A 23,090-nucleotide genomic window follows, 5' to 3' on the forward strand; every position below is an offset into this window, starting at 1 on the left:
CATTCTGGTTTGCGCTCCAGTGACTCCTGTCACCTGGAACGCAATCAGATCCCAGCTGCAAAACGGAACTCACACATATAAAACCAGGGCCCCAGTCTCCAAACACTATACAGCCATGATTAAGAACGTCTAACACGTCTGAAACGCGTAGGCTCTACGACTGGACCGACACTCCTTCCTGCACATTAGGACTCCATACCTTTTGGACCTTTTAACTTCATACCAGTAAACTTGGAACAAGTTTCCGTTTTACCCTCTACAGCGCTGGATTCAACCCCTTGCTCCTCTTTGCCAGTATTATAGTAGTTATATTCCTGTATATAGGGGGCGGTATTATAGTAGTTATATTCCTGTATATAGGGGGCAGTATTATAGTAGTTATATTCTTGTATATAGGAGGCAGTATTATAGTAGTTATATTCTTGTATATAGGGGCAGTATTATAGTAGTTATATTCTTGTATATAGGGGTCAGTATTATAATAGTTATATTCTTGTATATAGAGTGCAGTATTATAGTAGTTATATTCTTGTATATAGGGGGCAGTATTATAGTAGTTATATTCTTGTACATAGGGGGCAGTATTATAGTAGTTATATTCTTGTATATAGGGGGCAGTATTATAGTAGTTATATTCTTGTATATAGGGGGCAGTATTATGGTAGTTATATTCTTGTATATAGGGGGCAGTAGTATAGTAGTTATATTCTAGTATATAGGGGCAGTATTATAGTAGCTATATTCTTGTATATAGGAGCAGTATTATAGTAGTTATATTCCTGTTGTATATAGGGACAGTATTATAGTAGTTAGACTCCTGTATATAGGGGGCGGTATTATAGTAGTTATATTCCTGTATATAGGGGGCAGTATTATAGTAGTTATATTCATGTATATAGGGGTCAGTATTATAATAGTTATATTCTTGTACATAGGGGGCAGTATTATAGTAGTTATATTCTTGTATATGGGGGCAGTATTATAGTAGTTATATTCTTGTACATAGGGGGCAGTATTATAGTAGTTATATTCTTGTATATAGGGGACAGTATTATAGTAGTTATAATCTTGTATATAGGGGGCAGTACTATTATAGTTATATTCTTGTATATAGGGCAGTATTATAGTAGTTATATTATTGTATATAGGAGCAGTATTATAGTAGTTATATTCTTGTATATAGAGGCAGTATTATAATAGTTATATTCTTGTATATAGGGGGTAGTATTATAGTAGTTATATTCTTGTATACAGGGGCAGTATTATAGTAGTTATATTATTGTATATAGGGGCAGTATTATAGTAGTTATATTATTGTATATAGGGGGCAGTATTATAGTAGTTATATTCTTGCATATAGGGGCAGTATTATAGTAGTTATATTCCTGTATACAGGGGGCAGTATTATAGTAGTTATATTCTTGTATATAGGGGGCAGTATTATAGTAGTTATATTCTTGTATATAGGGGCAGTATTATAGTAGTTATATTCTTGTATATGGGGGCAGTATTATAGTAGTTATATTCTTGTATATAGGAGCAGTATTATAGTAGTTATATTCTTGTATATGGGGGCAGTATTATAGTAGTTATATTCTTGTATATAGGAGCACTATTATAGTAGTTATATTCTTGTACATAGGGGCAGTATTATAGTAGTTATATTCTTGTATATGGGGGCAGTATTATAGTAGTTATATTCTTGTACATAGGGGGTAGTAGTATTATAGCAGTTAAAGTCTTGTTGCCATAAACGTACAGAAGCCTATGGAACATGCCACATGTTTTTTTTTCTGTCAGATAAATATAGACTCATTATGAATTGGAGGCATATGGGGGTTCATTGGAGGCCCTATATACCTCTATAGGAGCCCTATTACAGCTAACTAATATGGTTGTGTGCCTGAGCCGTAATATAAGTTAGTGTTTGTATATTAAGGTAGTAAGATAACGTAGGTTTTTAGGCCATAGGATGAATTGACTTAAAATTGATACCCACATTTTTTAGCTAGAAATGTGCTCTGAATAGTTGAGAGGATATTACTGGACAGAGGGTGACAATGCTCTTCCCAGAATCTGTGCTTCACCACGAGGCATGAATGGCAAGTCACACCGAAACAATCATCTAGCAGAAGCAGCGCCTATAGGTCATAACAAATTCAAAACAACTTTTTTAGGACTAGTTTACAGCACTGGAGGGACATAATTCTGCTACAAGTATTTACATTAATATTTTATCCATAATTAACTGTCTTCATGATGTCTTCCTGCTGCCCGAGAGGGAGACAAATAGAAATCTTATTTATAAGCTTGTCACACGTTTTCAGACACGTTCTTCTTGTTTGTTACTACATCTCCTCCACATGAATTTCAACATGTCCTGGCAAGCAACTTTCAGACAGAGGATTTCATCTTCTGGCGCCGAAAACAAATAAACATTTCTTTTTTCTTGACTGATTTTAGAGCATCCTAAAATGTGCTGCTCCCCTTCTGAACAGGCTTTATACTCCCTATGGCGATGCATGGATACATTTAAAGTGAGCATGTCACCAGTATAACTCCATTACAGAAATGTGTCAAGTACGCAATTTAAGTGTCATTAATCAGATGTAAGTCTGTAGAAAATAAATAATGTATTTGTTCTTTTATTACATGTTGTAACTATATTTATTTTTTCGTTTTTAAAACCTTCCCTGGGGGCGGCCATATTGGAGGCAGACACTTCCTCTATTGTCTGTATAGACAGTGCAGCAGGGAGTGTGTGCTTTGTGGCAACTGCAATGAATGGGAGTCAATTGACAGAGAAATGTCCAAGATGTAATGGAGTAGAGTGCCTTCCCTTAGAGACCAGAGAGTGACAGGCTATATGCATACAGAGGCTTTTATGTGTGTATAGTATATAGTGTTAATATCCAGTCGTATCTGGGGCCTCTCGCAGTACAATATATCTGTCATTAACTGACCCACCCTCTAATTATAATAATGAGACAACTATTCTCATTCTGTCCCAGCCTGTACAGCAGAGCTGACAAGTGAGCTACAGAAAACAGGACGTTTCAGCCTATTGTGACAGCTCTAGTGGCAAAACTGGAATATTTGAAGATTTTTTTTATGTGGATAGTAACACAAATCAAAAAATTTTTATAAAAAAAAACCCTGAATTAATTAATGTCATCTGATGATGCTTCCCCGTTTTCTTAACTACACAACTCCTTTACTTAAGCAAGCCGCCTAGATGATTAGCTGAAACCCCCAGTGAATGAGGGAGAAGTGTACAGCCGCTCCACATTTTGGCTAATAGGGTCACAGGGGAAGGTGGACCCCACCATGATGTCCATTGGCCCTAATATAGCATATGGGCAGGATTTGTCCAGTTTGGAAAACCACTTAAAAGCCTAAATTCCATATAAAAATCGGGTGTAATGCCTCAATATCACTCTTCATCTCTAACCTACTGACAGGAGTGGAAGAAGATGAGATATAGGGAGATAATTGATGAGGTCCCCATGATCGTTGGAATCACTGTTCTGTTAGGGTATGTTCACACGCCCTATTTACGGATGTAATTCGGATGTTTTACGCCTCAAATTACGTCCGAAAATACGGCTACAAAGCGCCGGCAAACATCTGCCCATTGAAATCAATGGGGTTACGATGTTCTGTGTACACCAACTGTTTTTTTACGCACCGCTGTCAAAAGATGGCGCGGAAAAAGACGCATGTCACTTCTTGAGACGTAATTGGAGCCGTTTTTCATTGACTTCAATGAAGAACAGCTCCAAATTACGTCCGTAAAGGACGCGGCGAAAAACGCCAGTACATGCCATTACGTCTGAAATTCAGGAGCTGTTTTCTCCTGAAAACAGCTCCGTAATTTCAGCCGTAATGAACGTGTACGTGTGAACATACCCTTAGTATGGCGAAGAAAATCACTTAGGACCACAATGTTGCCTTCATTTCACCGAAACAGCTGAAGCAGATCTGCAGTGTGTGGATCCCACCAGACAACTCCACGTATCTCAGATCCCTGGACCTCTGTGAGTGTAACATGTAGACAAAAGGGAAATGGAGGTAACAAGCAGTTACACCTAAGTAGGGAGTAGCCATGTCAAAGCTAAACTAGCATGTAGAATTGAGCCGACTAGATAGGTCCCAGGCTGTTTAACGGGGTATTTATTGGGTTCAATTGCACCCATTAGTTCAAATTTGATACCACAAAAATGCCCAACTCTAACAGTCATCTATCATAGTGACAGGTCTACATTGAGTGCAGACTTGGGTTTAGATAGTAGAGCTGGCTGTTGTACGGTGTGTGCTATAACATGTTCTTTCTGGGACTTCAGAAATATACTGACCTCTGAATGAAGACAAAACAAAACTAGAATGTAACATAGTAAAATAAATCAATTTTCCAGCTCATTTGTTTTGTTTGAAATGTATTTTCCACAATCCTGTAGCTGCGATATCACAATGTGTATTTCTAGTTACCATAACGCTGCAAGTTGTTGGAATTCCTTTCCAGCTATTGCACCACACATTCACATCTGGAACCTTGTGTGTGCCCAAAAAAAATCTACTGTAGACACGTCTACCCTGAAAGTTAGTCCCAAAAAATCATCTATAAGGAAATTCTGGGAAAAAAACATTGGCCAAAAAAATTTCTTTTTGGCCAAAATTAGGGGCAATCTCCAACCTCACAAAAACTTGACTCCCCAAATAAATCCCTCAAACTGTCCCATAAAGTAAAGATCTCAAGGTTTCTTCTTGTCTGCTTCTTCGTGGTTATGGTACCCTCACCATCTGCTCTGTAATGTAATGACCCACACATTATCTATATAGATATTGACTTATACAGCAGTGGAAGTAATTATTCATACAGAGGATAGGGATAATCATGATACTATGTTATGAAGATGTTGAGAATGTCATGGCCAAGAGAAGGGGCCTAACTAAAGATGGGGCAGACATTGAAGCAACGCAAAGGCTCAGGTGCCTGAGAGGACCCAATGGTCCCTGTGCCACATAAGAGGACACTGGTACTTTAAATGGAACATGATAGTGGGAGTGCCAGTTACAAATTTTGAATTAGGGCCCAGGGGCTTTATGTTACTCCTCCGAAAAGCAATGTAATGACGGGGTAGGGAGAGAGACAGGTGAGCCCTAATCTACCCGCCACTCAGTCCCTGCCTACTTGCAATGGCCCGTCCTAGGCGACGGCGTACAACTGGGCGACGGTCCCTACTCTCACTATGTGCACGACAGACAGACAGACAAGGGTACAAAGAAGCCAAGGGAAAAGGGGCAGATGCCCACGGCAACACCGTGAGCTACAAGAGTAGTGAACGAGCCGAGTCAAACCAGGAGTGTACGAGGTACCAAACGCAGAGCAAGAGAGTAGTCAGTAAAGCCAGGGTCAATATGAAGCAGAGGACAAATAGTACAAGCAGCAGCAGCAGAGCCAGGAAACAAGCAGAATCACAGGCAAAGGAGAAGCAGGAAATGAAGGTATAAATAGACAGAGGGCGGGAGCTAGCTCCGTCTGGCCAGGCTGTGATAGGCTCTCCCACTCCTCAGCCTCCCAGCCTGAGTGGTGGATGAAGGAGTCACTATATCAGACTTAGGAGCAGGTGCAGACTGAGTAACCACGGGCGTCGACACAGAAGCTGTGTCTGGCAGATCCTTTACAAGCAAACCTTGAGACCTCTATAATGTAGGACCCCAGGCATAATTGGAACTACCAGGGTTGCATGAATAGCAGCAGCTATGGAAAGAAAAGGTTGAGGGGGCCCACTACCTCTATTAAAAGAACCTCAGAGGCCAGGAGAGGTAGAGAAAAGGTGAGTGGATAGAGGAATGGAGAACACTGAGAGAACAAGGGAGGAATAGACACAATGGTAGAGAAGGGGCCTAGATAACCACAACTTTTCCATCTCTTGAACAAACTCCCTCATGATGGTGGTCATTGTGAAGTGGGTCCTGCTTCCAAGTTTTTCTATGGGACTTTGTGATCATATGTTATGCCCCGAAACGGAGTTAAGTAAGGTTCTTGTGGGTTGGGAGAACATTCAGGGGCAAATTTTAGGTGTTGTGCAGATCCATAATATGGATAGCATAGCATGATATGGGTCCATAATGCGCCTGGTGGATTTTGAAGCCTCCGTATATGATCCTGAGTTTTACCCAAGGTCTACCAATATACTGTCTCAGCCAATCAGTCCACAAAGAACTAATATGTGACTGTTAACGTCTCTCACCATAGAAGTGGATCATTGTATCTCAAATGGTGTGGCGCCGGCTGAATTAACGTGCGGCGTCTAAGGATTTTCCCTATTCTTTATCCTTTCCCGGTCAGATGCCTACATTGTGAGCGGTTTTTCACGTCCGTGGTGGACCCGCGCAGGACGCATTGTCACGGATCCCCCATAGACTAGAGTCTATGGAGGGATGCGTGACACGCAGTAAAATAGGATATGTCCTATTTTTCAACGGACCGTTCACATGCTCCGTTGAAACAACGGTCGTGTAAACGGTCCCATTGAAATACATGGGTCTGTGTGACGGCCGTTGTTTTAATGGCCATCACACGGACGAGATTCACGTTCATGTGAATGAGCCCTTAAAAGGATACCATTAAAGTCTTTGGGAGATCGATGCCTAACATCACTTATTGACTATAATGGTGGCTATTTATTGTGTACGTGATGTACAGGGTCATGAGAGTCCATGACATATATACGTTTAACGTATAACAAAAAAATCTATAGTGATGATTGCCACTGTAACCTCAAGCCCAGGACTGTTGTGCCACTCGGGACATTTTTGATGGCATCCGAGTGGCACCCGATGGTCTTCACGGACCCATTCGCTTTAGCGGGTGAATCGGGTGCGTGAAAAATGGTCCGAGTCTCCGATCCGAGTTAAGATAGAACATGTCCTATCTTTCCTCAGGTCACTGACGGGACTCGGACGGCACACACGGTCATGTGCATGAGGCGTTAGGCATCTGTAACAGCCTGTGTTTGACATATACGTTTTTTTTTCTTTTCCTGGTGTATTTGTTAAAAACGTGTTGTGCACAAGGCTTGTAACTTCTTTGGGTTTTAGAAACTTGATATTATAGGTCTTAGTTCTCCTTCCTACCACCAGATGGAAAGATAGAGCTAGAAAAATCCTTCCATATGCAAGTTCCAATAAACCCCAGTACAGCTGGATATACGGCATCCAATGGGACATGTCACAATTCACTAAATCCAATAGAAAAACCACAGCATGCCAAAATAAGAGGAATAAAAAGGTACATCATACTTTCCAGCTATGACTGGGAGGCTCCTAAAATTAAACTCCTATTACAATGGCCGATGCAGCGAGCGCCGATCAAAGAGACATCGTTTTTTTTTTTTAAACTTGCTGTTTCCGCAGCGGACATGCCGCCCCGAAAAACTGCACCACAATTTGGTGCAGTTTTTCGTCTGGATTATTGACTGCAGGTAAAGGCACTTTCATTGTTAGTGGCATTGTTTATGCAGCTAAACAACATTTTACCGCACGGCCATTCACAATATAAGTGTTTTTACCTGCAGTTAATTTGAAAACCACGCCAATCTACATGTCGGTGCGGTTTGCAACGTTAGAACCCGGCCTTATATACACCATTCAGCCATAACATTAAAACCACTGACAGGTGAAGTTAATAGCATTGATTACATTATAATATAATATATCAGCAAGTGAACAGTCAGTTCTTGAAGTTGGAAGCAAGAAGAATGGGCAAGCATAAAGATCTGAGCAACTTTGGCCAAATTGTAGTGGTTAAATGACTGGGTCAGAACATCTGCAAAATGGCCCGTCTTTTGGGGTGTTCCCGATGTGCAGTGGTTAGTAACTAACAAGAGTGGTCAGACACAAGTTTTTAGGGCATTGGGGATCCTTTCGATTTACGACTAATTTATTCGGACTGAATCGAGCCCGAAACTAATTTTGGGAAATTCTCTTATCTCTAGTGTTGACTTGACCTTGAAATTCTCCAGATCTCAATCCGATCGATCATCTGTGGGATGTGCTGGGAAAATAAGTCTGATCCATGGAGGCCGCACCTCACAACTTACAGGACTTAAAGCATCTGCTGGTAACGTCTTGGTACCAGATACTACAGGAACCTTCAGAGGTCTTTTGAGGTCCATGCCACAACATGTCAGATGTTTTGGCGGCACAAGGGCGACCTGCACAATATAAGGCTGTACAGTGTATATGGCTAGCTCAATACATTTACAGGACAGTAGGCAAATGATGTGGGGGGCAGTAAGTTGTTTTTTTACATCAGATTACTGTACAGTGCCCGATGTAAAGATGACACAGCCCTCAATAGAAACCCCCAGAGCAAGCTAGCAGGGAATACTGAGAGATTTCAGCTCTGAAGCCTAAATGGTCAATGCAGCTCTAGACCCCTTTAGAGTTCAAATGTTGTTAAGTATGCTACTAGATCAATGAATGTGATGCCTGGCTGCAAAGCATCATGGTCCCTAGTGGATACCTGGGGCAGCATTATAGTAGTTATATTCTTGTAATTAGGGGCAGTTTTATAGTAGTTATATTCTTGTATATAGGGGGCAGTATTATAGTAGTTATATTCTTGTATATAGGAGCAGTATTATAGTAGTTATATTCTTGTATATAGGGAGCAGTATTATAGTAGTTATATTCTTGTATATAGGGAGCAGTATTATAGTAGTTCTATTCTTGTATATAGGGACAGTATTATAGTAATTATATTCTTGTATATAGGAGCAGTATTATAGTAGTTATATTCTTGTATATAGGGGGCAGTATTATAGTAGTTATATTCTTGTATATAGGGGGCAGTATTATAGTAGTTATATTCTTGTATATAGGGGGCTGTATTATAGTAGTTATATTCTTGTATATAGGGGCAGTATTATAATAGTTATATTCTTGTATATAGGGGCAGTATTATAATATTTATATTACTGTATATAGGAGCAGTATTATAATATTTATATTCCTGTATATAGGAGCAGTATTATAGTAGTTATATTATTGTATATAGGAGGCAGTATTATAGTAGTTATATTCTTGTATATAGGGAGCAGTATTATAGTAGATATATTCTTGTATATAGCAGGCAGTATTATAGTAGTTATATTCTTGTATATAGGGGCAGTATTATAGTAGTTATATTCCTGTATATAGCAGCAGTATTATAGTAGTTATAGTCTTGTATATAGGGAGCAGTATTATAGTAGTTATATTCCTGTATATAGGGGGCAGTATTATAGTAGTTATATTCTTGCATATAGGGGCAGTATTATAGTAGTTATATTCTTGCATATAGGGGCAGTATTATAGTAGTTATATTCTTGTATATAGGAGGCAGTATTATAGTAGTTATATTCTTTTAAAAAGGGGGCAGTATTATAGTAGTTATATTCTTGTATATAGGGGCAGTATTATAGTAGTTATATTCTTGCATATAGGGGCAGTATTATAGTAGTTATATTCTTGTATATAGGAGGCAGTATTATAGTAGTTATATTCTTGTATATAGGAGCAGTATTATAGTAGTTATGTTCTTGTATATAGGGGGCAGTATTATAGTAGTTATATTCTTGTATATAAGGGGCAGTATTATAGTAGTTACATTCCTGTATATAGAGGAAGTATTATAGTAGTTTACTATAACACTGCCTCCTATATACAATAGTATAACTACTATAATACTGCCTCTATATACAGGAATGTAACTTCTATAATACTGCCCCCTATATACAAGAATATAACTACTATAATACTGCCCCCTATATACAAGAACATAACTACTATAATACTTCCTCCTATATACAATAGTATGTTATATTCTTGTACATAGGAGGCAGTATTATAGTAGTTATATTCTTGTATATAGGAGGCAGTATTATAGTAGTTATATTCTTGTATATAGGGGCAGTATTATAATAGTTATATTCTTGTATATAGGGGGCAGTATTATAGTAGTTATATTCTTGTATATGGGAGGCGGTATTATAGTAGTTATATTCTTGTATATAGGAGGCAGTATTATATTAGTTATATTCTTGTGCATAGGCGGCAGTATTATAGCAGTTATATTCTTTTACATAGGGAGCAATATTATAGTAGTTATATTCTTGTATATAGGTGTAATGACAGGGTAGGGAGACAGACAGGTGAGCCCTAATCTACCCGCCACTCAGTCCCTGCCTACTTGCAACGACCCATCCTAAGCGATGGGGTACAACTGGGCGACGGTCCCTACGCTCAGTAAGTGCAAGACAGACAAAACAGACAGGGGTACACAAAAGCAGGGAAACGGGGAAGCTGCCCACGGAGACACCGTGAGCAACAAGAGTAGTGAACGAGCCGAGTCAAACCAGGAGAGAGCGAGATACAAAACGCTGAGCAGGAGAGTGGTCAGAAAGCCAAGGTCAATAACAAGCAGAGGATCAAAAGTACAAGCAGCAGCAGCAGCAAGCCAGGAAACAAGCATAGAAGAATCACAGGCAAAGGAGGAACAGGAAAGGAAGGTATATTAGGGGCTGTATTATATTAGTTATATTTCTGTACATAGGGGGCAGTATTATAGTAGTTATATTCTTGTACGTTGGAGGCAGTATTATAGTAGTTATATTCTTGTATATAGGGGCAGTATTATAGTAGTTCTATTCTTGTACATAGGGAGCTGTATTATAGTAGTTATATTCTTGTATATAGGGAGCAGTATTATAGTAGTTCTATTCTTGAATATAGGGGCAGTATTATTGTAGTTATTTTCTTGTATATAGGGAGCAGTATTATAGTAGTTATATTCTTGTACATAGGGAGCTGTATTATAGTAGTTATATTTTTGTATATAGAGGGCAGTATTATAGTAGTTATATTCTTGTATATAGGGGCAGTATTATAGTAGTTATATTCTTGTATATAGGAGCAGTATTATAGTAGTTATATTCTTGTATATAGGGGCAGTATTATAGTAGTTATATTCTTGTATATAGGGGGCAGTATTATAGTAGTTATATTCTTGTATATAGGAGCAGTATTATAGTAGTTATATTCTTGTATATAGGGGGCAGTATTATAGTAGTTATATTCTTGTATATAGGGGACAGTATTATAGTAGTTATATTCTTGTATATAGGGGGCAGTATTATAGTAGTCATATTCTTGTATATAGGGCAGTATTATAGTAGTTATATTCTTGTACATAGGAGCAGTATTATAGTAGTCATATTCTTGTATATAGGGGGCAGTATTATAGTAGTTATATTCTTGTACATAGGAGCAATATTATAGTAGTTATTTTCTTGTAGATAGGGGGCAGTATTTTAGTAGTATTCATTGTCAATAAATTTGTTTACATCACTGGGAATTCCATTAAAAAAGGAATATAACATTTTTAATTTCATTACCATTTTCATCCACTAAGGGGCAGTATCACACCAGTAAAATCTAAACATTACTCAGCAGCAACCTAATGTGTGGCGTTATAAATAACGATTTTCTTTTGAGCTATTTTGCATACTTCTTTCCCATGGAGCACTGCCTGTAAATAAGTCTGCATACACCCGCTAGGTCTCTTCAATGAGAGCCAGCACCCTCGTTGAACTCAGTCTTTAGATCTGGGTCACATGTTGAGATTTATTTTCCCCCCACTTTGGACAAAATGTACGATTCTACTGTTGTACATCTAATGTCTGGTTTTATCATTATTTCATTAGTCAGCCACACATGGGAAGACCCTGTTGCTCTTATAAGTACAGAGGGGCAGGTGCAGAATCCAATTTGGCAGTGCTGGCATCAGTACCATGCAAACTTGGGTAAATGTCAGGGCCCACGGGGCTTGAAGGGCCCATGGCGATCAATGTTAGGGTATGTGCACACGTAGGGACCAAAAACGTCTGAAAATACAGAGCTGTTTTCAAGGGAAAACAGCCCCTGATTTTCAGACGTTTTTTGAGCAAATCGCGTTTTTCACTGCGTTTTCTCTGCGTTTTTTACGTCCATTTTTGGAGCTGTTTTCATTGGAGTCTATGAGAAAACGGCTCCAAAAACGTCCAAAGCAAGTGTCCTGCACTTCTTTGACGCGTCGTCGTTTGACAGCTGTCAAACGACGACGCGTAGATTACAGGTCGTCGGCACAGTACGTCGGCAAACCCATTCAAATGAATGGGCAGATGTTTGCCGACGTATTGGAGCCGTATTTTCAGGCGTAAATCGAGGCATAATACGCCTCGTTTACGCCTGAAAATAGGTCATGTGAACCCAGCCTTAGGGTATGTTCACACGACAGCGTCCGTAACGGCTGAAATTACGGGGATGTTTTCAGGAGAAAACATCCCCGTAATTTCAGCCGTAACGGCATGTGCAGGCGCTTGAACGCCGCGTCCATTACGGACGTAATTGGCGCTGCTTTTCATTGGAGTCAATGAATAACGGCTCCAATTACGCCCCAAGAAGTGACAGGTCACTTCTTTGACGCGGGCGTCCATTTACGCGCCGTCATTTGACAGCGGCGCGTAAATATACGCCTCGTGTGAACAGACAAACGTCAGGCCATTGCTTTCAATGGGCAGATGTTTGTCAACGCTTTCAAGACGCATTTTTCGGACGTAATTCGGGGCAAAAACGCCCGAATTACGTCCGTAATTAGTGTGTGTGTGAACATACCCTTAAAGTGTTTTACGCTTGTTAAGCCAAGAGTGGGATAGATAGAGAACCTATTGGGAGTATATTGGCCACCTGGAGCTCTGCAATTTGGCTTCACTGGTGAGTAGCTATGTTTGAGGAAACATAGTTATATTGGTCATCTGTAGCCCTTTGACCTACCACAGCCAAACCAATGAGCTACGCTTCTGCAATGGTGGTACCACCTGCCTTTCCTATGCGTGGTCTGACCCTGGATGACCACATTATGGCAGTTATGCATTTACCCATTTAGTCAATAGGTGTGACCCCATGTATTGATGGGGAGTGATGTCGGTACCCATTTTCAAATACCCTATTAGGGAATTCTGAGTTAATGGAAAGTCCCACATTTAGGGCTATCATCTATTAGCCAGCGTGGCTACAAAGTATGTTTCTCACTCTGGAGGACCCAGCACACTCCTGCATTACACAATTAGCCCATTGAGATCAATTACAGCAGTGTAATGCTTCATTTCCCCTGTGGTGGCGCTGCAGAGAAACTAAACACTTGCTGCCCGGTTCCTCCAGAGATTACAGCTGATCACTGGGGGTCACAGCAAGACACCCTATTTTCGGCTTATTGGAGAGTCTTCTAACAAAATTTAATTGTCCAAAGCAGACTACCCTTTAACAATTTTACATGAGTTGTTATTTTTAGGGCGCCGTGTGAGAAACTAGATTTGCTCCATCCCCACAGTTTATCCAATAAACTCTTACTTGTGACATTATTGACATACTGGCTGATTTAAAGGAACAGTAACCCTTTTACCCCAATTTCCCTTTCTCTTTAATATTGTTTACTGGAAGGTCGTTGTGGATGCTGAATGTAGAAACATATGTTGTGAGGATATGAGTTAAACACATGACAAATGTAGCATAGAAGATCATTCATATAGAATACCAGAAACCTTCTTTACACCCACTTATAAACAGCCCGGTTTTACTGCAAGATCCCACATCCGCTACCATTTGTCATAAGTCCCCTCAATCTCGCTCTCCTTAAAAAAAAGGAGCAACCAAAAGCATTCATTAAAAGCTGCTTTACTGCACATATAAGATGCGCAAATCTTTTGCTTCCCCATGACAACACTTCTTATACTTCGTCTTGTTCCTGTTCCAGCTTGTTAAAGGAATATTGTGTGGATCTAAATATTCAGACATTGAAGTGAATGGTCATTTGGATTACAACAACAATGTCCCTATAATATTTCATAAGGCTGAAAAATACTTAAATCCATCAAGTTTAGTCTATTATTCTGTAATATTAATCCAGAGGAAGGGGGGGGGGGGGGGCGGCATGAGGCAAAACCAGTTTTCCTTATTTTAGGGAGAAATCTGTCACTCAGGATAAATCACTGAATCAACGACCCATCTACAGTAATCCAGGAACCATAATTTGTACTATTATTAAACTCAAGAAAGGCATCTATGCCCCTTTTGAAAGCTTTTAGTGAATTCACCATAACAACTTCCTCTGGCAGAGAGTCCCATAGTCTCACTGCTCTTACAGTAAAGAATCCTCTACTATGTTGGTGTAGAAACCTTCTTTACCTCTTGGCATAGGGGATGCCCCCTTGTTATAGTTAGGCTGGATTCACACGAACATGTTCGGTCCGTAATGGATGGAACGTATTTCGGCTGCAAGTCCCAGACCGAACACAGTGCAGGGAGCCGGGCTCCTATCTTCATATTTATGTACGACGCTAAGAGTCCCTGCCTCTCCGTGGAACTACTGTCCCGTACTGAAAACATGATTACAGTACGGGACAGTTGTCCCGCGGCGAGGCAGGGACTCAGCGTCGTACATAATTATGATGCTAGGAGCCCGGCTCCCTGCACTGTGTTCAGTCCAGGACTTGCGGCCGAAATACGTTTCGTCCATTACAGACCGAACATGCTCGTGTGAATCCAGCCTTACAATCCTGGGTATAAATATAACATGAGAGAGATCTCTGCATTGACCTTTGATATATTTATATGTAGTTATTAGGTCCACCATATAAGTTCTCACAGGGCTAAATTTTAGTCACCTGGTCAACCAGTGAGTTCTTCCCCTTCACGCTCCCAGTTTTTCCTGACAGCCAATCACAGTAAGAGCGCCTGCCACTTCCCATCCCTCTCAGTGTGTAGAGACATAGCTGTTGAACCTGAAAAACATGATCTGGTAGCAGTGACCAAATGTTTATTTGTACACAAGGGATGTGTCATATATATTTGACCCTTTAGGCTATGTTCACACGGAGTATTTTGCCGCAAAACTCGGCAAAAACGGCCCTAAAACGCCTCCCATTGATTTCAATGGGAGGCGTCGGCGTCTTTTTCCCGCGAGCAGTAAAACTGCCTCGCGGGAAAAAGAAGCGACATGCCTATCTTCGGGTGTTTACGCCTCTGACCTCCCATTGACTTCAATGGGAGGCAGAGAAAGCGTATTTCGCTGTGTTTTATGCCTGCGGTGCTCAATGGCCGCGGACGAAAAACGGCGCGAAAATCGCTGCAAAAATCGGCGTGCAGGGAGAGGAAAATCTGCCTCAAAGTTCCAAACGGAATTTTGAGGCAGATATTCCTCCTGCAAAATACTCTGTGTGAACATAGCCTTACTCTTCTGTAAGGTCTATAAGGTTATCAGGTTTGTCTTTTTCAACAAGGTGAAAGACAGTGAATGCTGGAAAGTGTAGTTCAATGGTGACATCAGTGGGAGAGGAAGTAGCTAACTTCTCCTCCTGCTTGGATTTTTAAAAGAAGGTGATATATGGGATTTTTAACAAACCGTGAACAGTTAGAAATACGCGTCTAGAGTTAAAATAGAGTATGAAACAACTATAAATAAATCCCTATGATACATCTTCCTGATAATCATGAGGTATAAATAAGATGAGACTTTTCTTGGCATCAGGTGTGGCTTGCATTTAGCGTACATGAATATTCGGCATCATTGAGTGATTAGGCATCTGTGTGTATGTCAGTATTGGGACTGTCAACCTGGAGAATTCCCCGGAGGGAATAATTTGTTTATCATGTGTCAATCAATCGAGGCTTCTTCTGTGTTAGATGTTGTTTTTCTTTTAAACCTTTCACAGCTTAAAAGGCAATGGGGGTTGTATTAGATTGTGGTTTCATCACTATTGTATGGCCAGTTTACCTCCCCAGAAACACGCACACCACCAGGTTTGTTTAAAAATATATTCAAACACAGAACCTTATTAAAGGGGTTGTAAAAAATTAGATCAAATGTAAACTATTTTTTGCAGAAACAGCGCCACTCTTGGCAATGGGCTGTCTCTGGTATTGCAGTTTAGACTAAGTTTAGCATTTAGTGTTTCTGTTCAACGGGACCATTTAAAACTGTCCCACCCAACGTATAGACAGTAATGTGCAATTATATGCCTGTATGGTTGAATATTTCTTCCATTGATTGCAATAAAAAATGGATGCCGCACGGTATGCATTTCTCTTCATACAGTTGTGTTGAAATGTGCAGTCGTCAGAGCTTTTAAGTATAGTTGGGACTGCAGATTCTCGATGTATACTGGCCAGATGTATGCCATAGGACACCATTTCGGCATATAATTGCCGGTTAAAGTCTATTAAAAATCTCCATATATGTTAGGACATTTTATATATATACCAATATATACGCCGTTACTGCACCAAAAATGTGGTGTAAGAAGAGCCCTAACCCCATTCATGTGAGTACGAGACACTGTCCTTAGACAAGTGTGGCAATGTTTTTGGAAAAAAAACGATTCTATTTTGCATAGCCCCTTATTTCTTATGGCATAACCCCTTATTTACACACATATTTCCACCCCTTCTCAATCGGATGATTATAGATCATGCAGATAGATCCAATTTGTTTTGCCCTAAATGAAAAGATAATTTCCCAGATTATACAAGTTTCTATACTGATACAGGTCCATGACTCGTTATGTGATTCAGAGCTCTAAGGGTATGTGCACACACTAATTACGTCCGTAATTGACGGACGTATTTCGGCCACAAGTACCGGACCGAACACAGTGCAAGGAGCCGGGCTCCTAGCATCATACTTATGTACGATGCTAGGAGTCCCTGCCTCGCTGCAGGACAACTGTCCCGTACTGTAATCATGTTTTCAGTACGGGACAGTAGTTCCACGGGGAGGCAGGGACTCCTAGAGTCGTACATAAGTATGATGCTAGGAGCCCGGCTCCCTGCACTGTGTTCGGTCCGGGACTTGCGGCCGAAATACGTCCGTCAAATACGGACGTAATGAGTGTGTGTGCACATACCCTAAGGCTAAGGCTTCGTTCACACCTGTGTCAGGGCTCCGTTCATGGGTACGGTATCCGTCAAAACAATGGAACCCTTTCACAACGGTGACAAACGAAAACCATTTGCACCGGATCCGTCACCATTGAAATCAATGTTGATGTAAATGGAAACCTATGGTTTCCGTTTGTTTCAGTTTGGATTCCGTTCATGAGTTCCCCTAACGGAAAGCTCAGACGGAACCCATGAACGAAGCCCTGACGCAGATGTGAACGAAGCCTAAATTCACTCTACCGTTACTGTCCGTTTAGCTCTATTCCTTCAGAGGAAGAGAGGATCGGAAGCTTAAACAGAAAGCAACGGTTCCGTTAGAATTACCATTGATTTCAATGGTAATTCTTTTGTTTCAGTTGCTTTCCATTTGGCTCTGTTCACCAGGTTTCTGTCTTTTTTCCAGGAAGCAAAAGTGGCGTCTGTAGAACTTTTGTTTCCGTAAAAAAAAAAAAAAAACGGAAACCCAGCTGAACAGAGACAAACGGAAAGCAACTGAAACAAAAGAATTACCATTGAAATCAATGGTAATTCTAATGGAACCGTTGCTTTCCGTTTAAGCTTTCGATCCTCTCTTCCTCTGATGGAATAGAACTAAACGGATAGTAACGGTAGTGTGAAGTGTTTACACTAACTCAGGATCAGTTCTTAACCTCTGAATGTAAACGAGGAATGCTTCTTATTCAATGACAACAAGCAGAAGTTTTGAAAATAGTAAGAAATGTAACTATGAGATATGGTAATTTTTTTTATAGATTTTCACTATACAGTAAATAAAACTTATTTGCACACAACCCCCTTTTAATCTCTTTTTCTAAAATTATGGACCAGTCTTCTATTAGAGGCATCTACTCAAGTACAGTAAAAGTTAAAAAGGGTGAGAACTGTGATCATTACAGCAGATGCGACACTCTTGTAAAATCCAATTTTATAGTCACTGTAAAGCCAAAAAATATTTTGGCAAACTGCAATTCCACTATTGCACCTCTAGGGGGAGCTCCTGTTCTGCCCTGTGTGTATCTATTCAGATCAGTCAGATGGATACAGTAGTGGTGGATCCTATTTAGGAGATACAAGGAGGGGAGTGTTAAGACCCTGCATGGATGACCTCACGCCTAACCCTTGCAGAGCAGGTGGGCTACAGGACAATGTGCTGAGGCTGCGACTTAGGGGAGATACTCCATGTTGAATTAACTCTTTTGCTCCCAGGTTCAGAAACGGGTAGATACTTTAATACAACAAGGATACAATAAACATAAAGGAAAATAATATTTAACAATTAAGGAGAGGTTAACCCTTTAATTCAGTGTTTCATTCAGTCTAAGAATATAGTCGGCTGTAGCAATGTAGCAGAGCTAAGTCTCAGATGTAGCAGAGCCGAGTTTGTCTTTGTATATTTCGCAATGTGTTATACTAATTAGATAATTTATTGGTTATTATTTTGGAGTTGGATTCTTTTTTTGCATAGGACTGCAAGTTAATTTACTGCATTAGTGTAACTCAGAGCCTTGCAAAAAAGTTAAATGGCAAATTAGTATTTATAGGGTAGGTATGCCTGCGGTGGGTTAATGACAATTCCTAAATGTTGCAACAAAGCATCCTCCTTGCATCTGGAATCCTTTAAATGCTGTCACAAAATTAGCCTGGTAAGACTCAGCCCCTTTAAGAGGAGGAGCTGCCGGGTCATGAGTGGGCTGGGGAGGGTGTGGGAATATTCTCTTCTTCATCTGGAAGATGCAAAGCCCAATGCTTCACACAACAGATAAGAGGGAGAGAGGCACAGAGGCTGCATGCGGAGCCCCCTGCACGCCCTGCATGCTCTGGGCACAATCTCTATAGGGTTTGCTTGGTATCCTGCTCAACACAAGGAGCGGATCGCAACTTTCTAAGAACTGGGAGACCCTGGCTGGCATGAGGGTCTCATCCTCAGAAGACAAAGCCCCCAGCATGTGCCGCGCACAGGACACAATGAGCTGCCTGTAGTTGTGTGCCAGTTCATCATCCGGCAATGTGCCCAATGTGGGGTCTCCAGCACTTTACTCCAGGACACAAAGAGCTGGCCAAACCTACAATGTGCCTACTAAAGGAGGGAAGGACCAAATACTAAGACTTGGGATGTGCCCAGAGAAAACTGGACAGAGAATAAGAGGATGCACCCAGCGAGGGATTGCACTGCGCCCTGAGGGTCCCTGTGGATGTTCCAAGCTGTGAATAGGGTCTTCTTCCAGGATGAAAGCAGCTGTGGCTCTGATCATATCCGGAGTCCTTCTCCTGGTGGGGAGTATTTTCTGGGCATGGAAGGACTCTCACCCGACTGATCACCCTGGATTTCTCCCTCAAAGAGCACCCCGAGCTCTGCGCCTCCCTGCGCTTTCTCCACAGACACCCCCAGCAACTGACGGTCACCCATCTGGATCAGAACATAGAGCTACTGCCTATGGACACCCAGCAAACACCAGTAATGGGGGAAACCACTCACAGACCTTTATTCCTCTGGAGCAAGGGATCTTCTGGGCTCGGGCACTGGAAAGGGCACTACCCCAGGGCTTTTCAGATGAGTACACTTTACACTGGCAGGAGTTTGCCCGGACAGCGAGCATTGTGTCAATGGAGAAGGGCTGTGGGCGCAGCACTAATAGACTGGTGACTCTATCCGATGGGAGTCGGGCATGTGTACGTTATGGGATTAACCCGGAGCAGATCCAGGGAGAGGTCCTCTCTTTTTACCTCTCTCGCCTCCTTGGACTGCACACTGTGCCACCTTGTGTTCTTTCCAAAGTGGGTAGCTCTCAGTGGGCACCAGTACAAGCTGAACTGGGGGGCACAGGATGGACGTCAGGGTCATTGGTTACTCTCACCCCTTGGCTGTACAATCTAAGTTCAGTGTTGCCACCTCTAGCCCTTCGCGCTGAGAATGGCAAGTTGCTCCCCTTGCGTGAGGAACTGCGCTCAGGTCACACAGATGTGTTGGAACTGGCACAATGGGGAGATCTCATTCTCTTTGATTATCTGACTGCCAACTTTGACAGACTGGTGAGCAATCTCTTCAGTCTCCAGTGGGATTCACGTGTCATGTTGCGAGGAACGAACAATCTACATCGCACCCCCGATGGGATCCTTGTACTACTGGATAATGAGGCCGGATTGGTCCATGGATACCGCCTGCGGGACACTTGGGACAAATACAATGGGCAGCTCTTGAACACGGTGTGTCTGTTCCGCAGGGGCGTGGCTAGGCGGCTGCGGGAACTCTACTTATCGCGGAAATCAGCTGAGGAGCTACACGCGCTGTACAGAGCCAGGGAGCCCTTGGCTGCAGATCTAGGCATGCTAACTGAGCAAGAGGCACAGATCTTGCAGAATAGGGTAGGGGTAATTTATAGACATATACAGACCTGCCAAGGCAAGTACAGCTGATAAAGGGTTAACTGGCGTCCAAGAGAGTCAGATACCAGTTTCTGAGGACCAGTGTGGTGCTGGGCAGTACTGGGCCATATGGGAGAAGCCAAAAGGTTTCCTAACGTAGGTTAGTGTGCTGAAGGGTCTTGTCTTCTGACAGGATAGGCAAATACTACTGATTGGTACTTCTGGGTCAGTGGTGTCCCCTCCATGGTTTTCCAGCTGTTGTGAAACTAGTTGTCAGGGCATTCTGGGAGTTGCAGTTTCACAACAGCTGGAGTGCCATAGGTTGTAGACCACTGTCTAGGCACAGTGAATAAAACTTGATAATAAAAAGATCAGGTGTTTAATACACAGGGATGGAATGATATTTCTAATATTTCAGGGACTAAAACCTTATATGTTTCAGCTACTAATAACATTCACAATTGTACTTGTAAAAGTTTCACCTGCACTAATGATACTAGTGAAATATTCCTAAATACATCAGGGTTCCTGTCTAGTAACCTAACAAGAGGATGCTGCCGTCAGATAATATCCAGGCTGATAACATAGAACAATAGCTTGCCATCAGCCGCTTAGCAATAAAGCGGGCTACTCAAGATATCGAAATGTTCTTCTGTATGTTATTAACGGCTCCTTTATCTAAAGGACATTTTGGATTAGACTTGTGGCCCTTTAAGGTGACCAAGTTCTTAGCATCGATGGTGTTTTCTTTTGGTGGGTTCAGTGTTGTAAAATATTTATTAGGAATGACTTTTTTCCCCACCAGCTGTAGAAGAAATGAGGGACCAAATAAATTCTGTTATAAAGCTATTGCTGTTTTTATTTCCCAAAAAATATTACCTGCGATTACTTAATCAGCTCTGCTACGTCTATGTCAGGGGGTAAGTTTCATCACTCATTATGATATCATGATGTGTTTTCTGTTGTTTTTACATGGGACTGCAGGCTAACTGGCTGCATTATTTTAACTTTTTAGCTCCAAAAGGTTGAATGTCAGCTCTGCTACATCTGTATATTTTTTTCGTATGTGGTATTTGGTTCATTAGTAAAGGATGAGCAATAATCTGGACCATTGATCCGCCTTAAAATAATGGGCATTGGGATCTAGGGGCTTACTGGCCCACTAGATGACCCGGCGAAGGAGTGATAAACCCACGTTCTAGTATGACAATGGAGCCTGGCTGCAACGTGGATCATGTAAAGCGGACTTGAGCAGATGGATCACTTGCTTTTAGGGTCTAAACATTTTTGGAGTTATTTCACAAATATCCCATCAGCCCTTATTGATGATATGACCTGTGGGTGCAATGATCTGTAGATTTTACAGTGCAATGAATAGTACCTGAGAGGATGGGCATTGGTGGGCCCAATGTAGCCCGTCTGACACTGGGTATATATTAAACATGCTGGTCTGCATCTTTTTCTGCACATTACAATAATGTATTCTATACCTGCGGATCATAAAGAAGCCGCCATCGCTCCGACAGGGATTTTCCACATCAAAGACCAGCATTTTTGAAACTAGACACCCCCTCCCCCGCCTTTTCAGGACTTCTTTCTCTATTCACTCCAGACCGCCACAGAGTTTGCTCCTAATCCACCCTAAATCCTGACACATTGATAAAGTTTAAGCTTATCAGACACAAAAAATGAAAAGACTGATTGGTTTTTGAGCATGACCTTTACACTGCAGAGACCGCGCTGTGACCCGTAGCAACCGGATTATAGCTCTGGGTAATAAAGTTAAGCTCTTGTTGCCGTGGGATACAATACAATTGTCAGAAACATGTGCAAATATATAAAGCTTGACCAGGGAATTATATTGTTCCTGTCAAAAAAACAAAAAACATGTAAATGGGGCCAAATTTTTTTATTAAAGGGGTTGTCCACCTTGGACAATCCCTATTTGCTAGAAGGGTCCCTGACAATTATCTGATCACTGGGTTTCTCACAGCTAGGAGGCCAGGCGATCAGGGCGAAACTGGCAACAAGTGTTCAACTTCCCTGCAGCGCCATCACAGGTGAAATTAAATATTACACAGTCCTATTAAAATCCATGGGCTGTCCTTGTACTTTATGGGTGTTTTGGGCCCTACAGAGAGAGAAACGTTTGTTGTAGCTCTTGCTAATGGATGAGGGGTTTGAATGGGGGACTTCCTATTATTAACTCAGAATTCTCTAATAGGGTATTAAAAAATGGGTGTCGTGTCTCCTACATATCTCATACAGCGGTCCCCCAGCATTCCTTGATAGCCTGGGGTTTGACTTGAAACTGCAGGGCCCCAATTCCAAATATGTAAAAGGGCCCCCCAACTACCATGTCCCACTTATAATATGGGTGTCTACTAATGTGGCAGAGGGACCTTTGGGCCTGGGTGCAACTTTTACCTTTGCACGCCCTATAGCTACGCCCCTGGCCACAGGTTGGATTTAAAGTATAACTAAACGTTCAAAATACTTCTGACATGTCATAGTGGCATGTCAGAAGTTTTGATCGGTGGGGGTCCGAACACTGAGACCCCCACCGATCACTAAAACAAAGAGGCAGAAGTGCTCGGGTGAGTGCTGAGCCGCTTCATTTCTGATCGGCTTTTCTCGGAAAGCCGAGTAATTGGTGTACGGGCTCAATAGAAAGTCTATGAGTCTGTACACTAACTCCTCGGCTTTCC

The 23,090-nt window shown here is 41.5% G+C and overlaps 1 protein-coding gene across 1 annotated transcript; it reads left to right on the top strand.

The window, feature by feature from the left end:
• Window positions 1-18,750: 18,750 nt before the first annotated feature.
• On the top strand, window positions 18,751-21,231 carry FJX1 (four-jointed box kinase 1). The gene has a single exon (XM_075838015.1). It carries the CDS (start codon window positions 19,246-19,248, stop codon window positions 20,431-20,433), a length of 1,188 nt encoding a protein of 395 aa, XP_075694130.1. The 5' UTR covers window positions 18,751-19,245; the 3' UTR covers window positions 20,434-21,231.
• Window positions 21,232-23,090: the final 1,859 nt, after the last annotated feature.

Source organism: Rhinoderma darwinii, chromosome 9, assembly GCF_050947455.1.
Source record: "Rhinoderma darwinii isolate aRhiDar2 chromosome 9, aRhiDar2.hap1, whole genome shotgun sequence".
NCBI lineage: Eukaryota > Metazoa > Chordata > Amphibia > Anura > Rhinodermatidae > Rhinoderma > Rhinoderma darwinii.

Coding starts and splice junctions, on each gene's coding strand:
- FJX1 (XM_075838015.1), top strand. CDS start 19,246: ATGAAAGCAGCTGTGGCTCTGATCATATCCGGAGTCCTTCTCCTGGTG.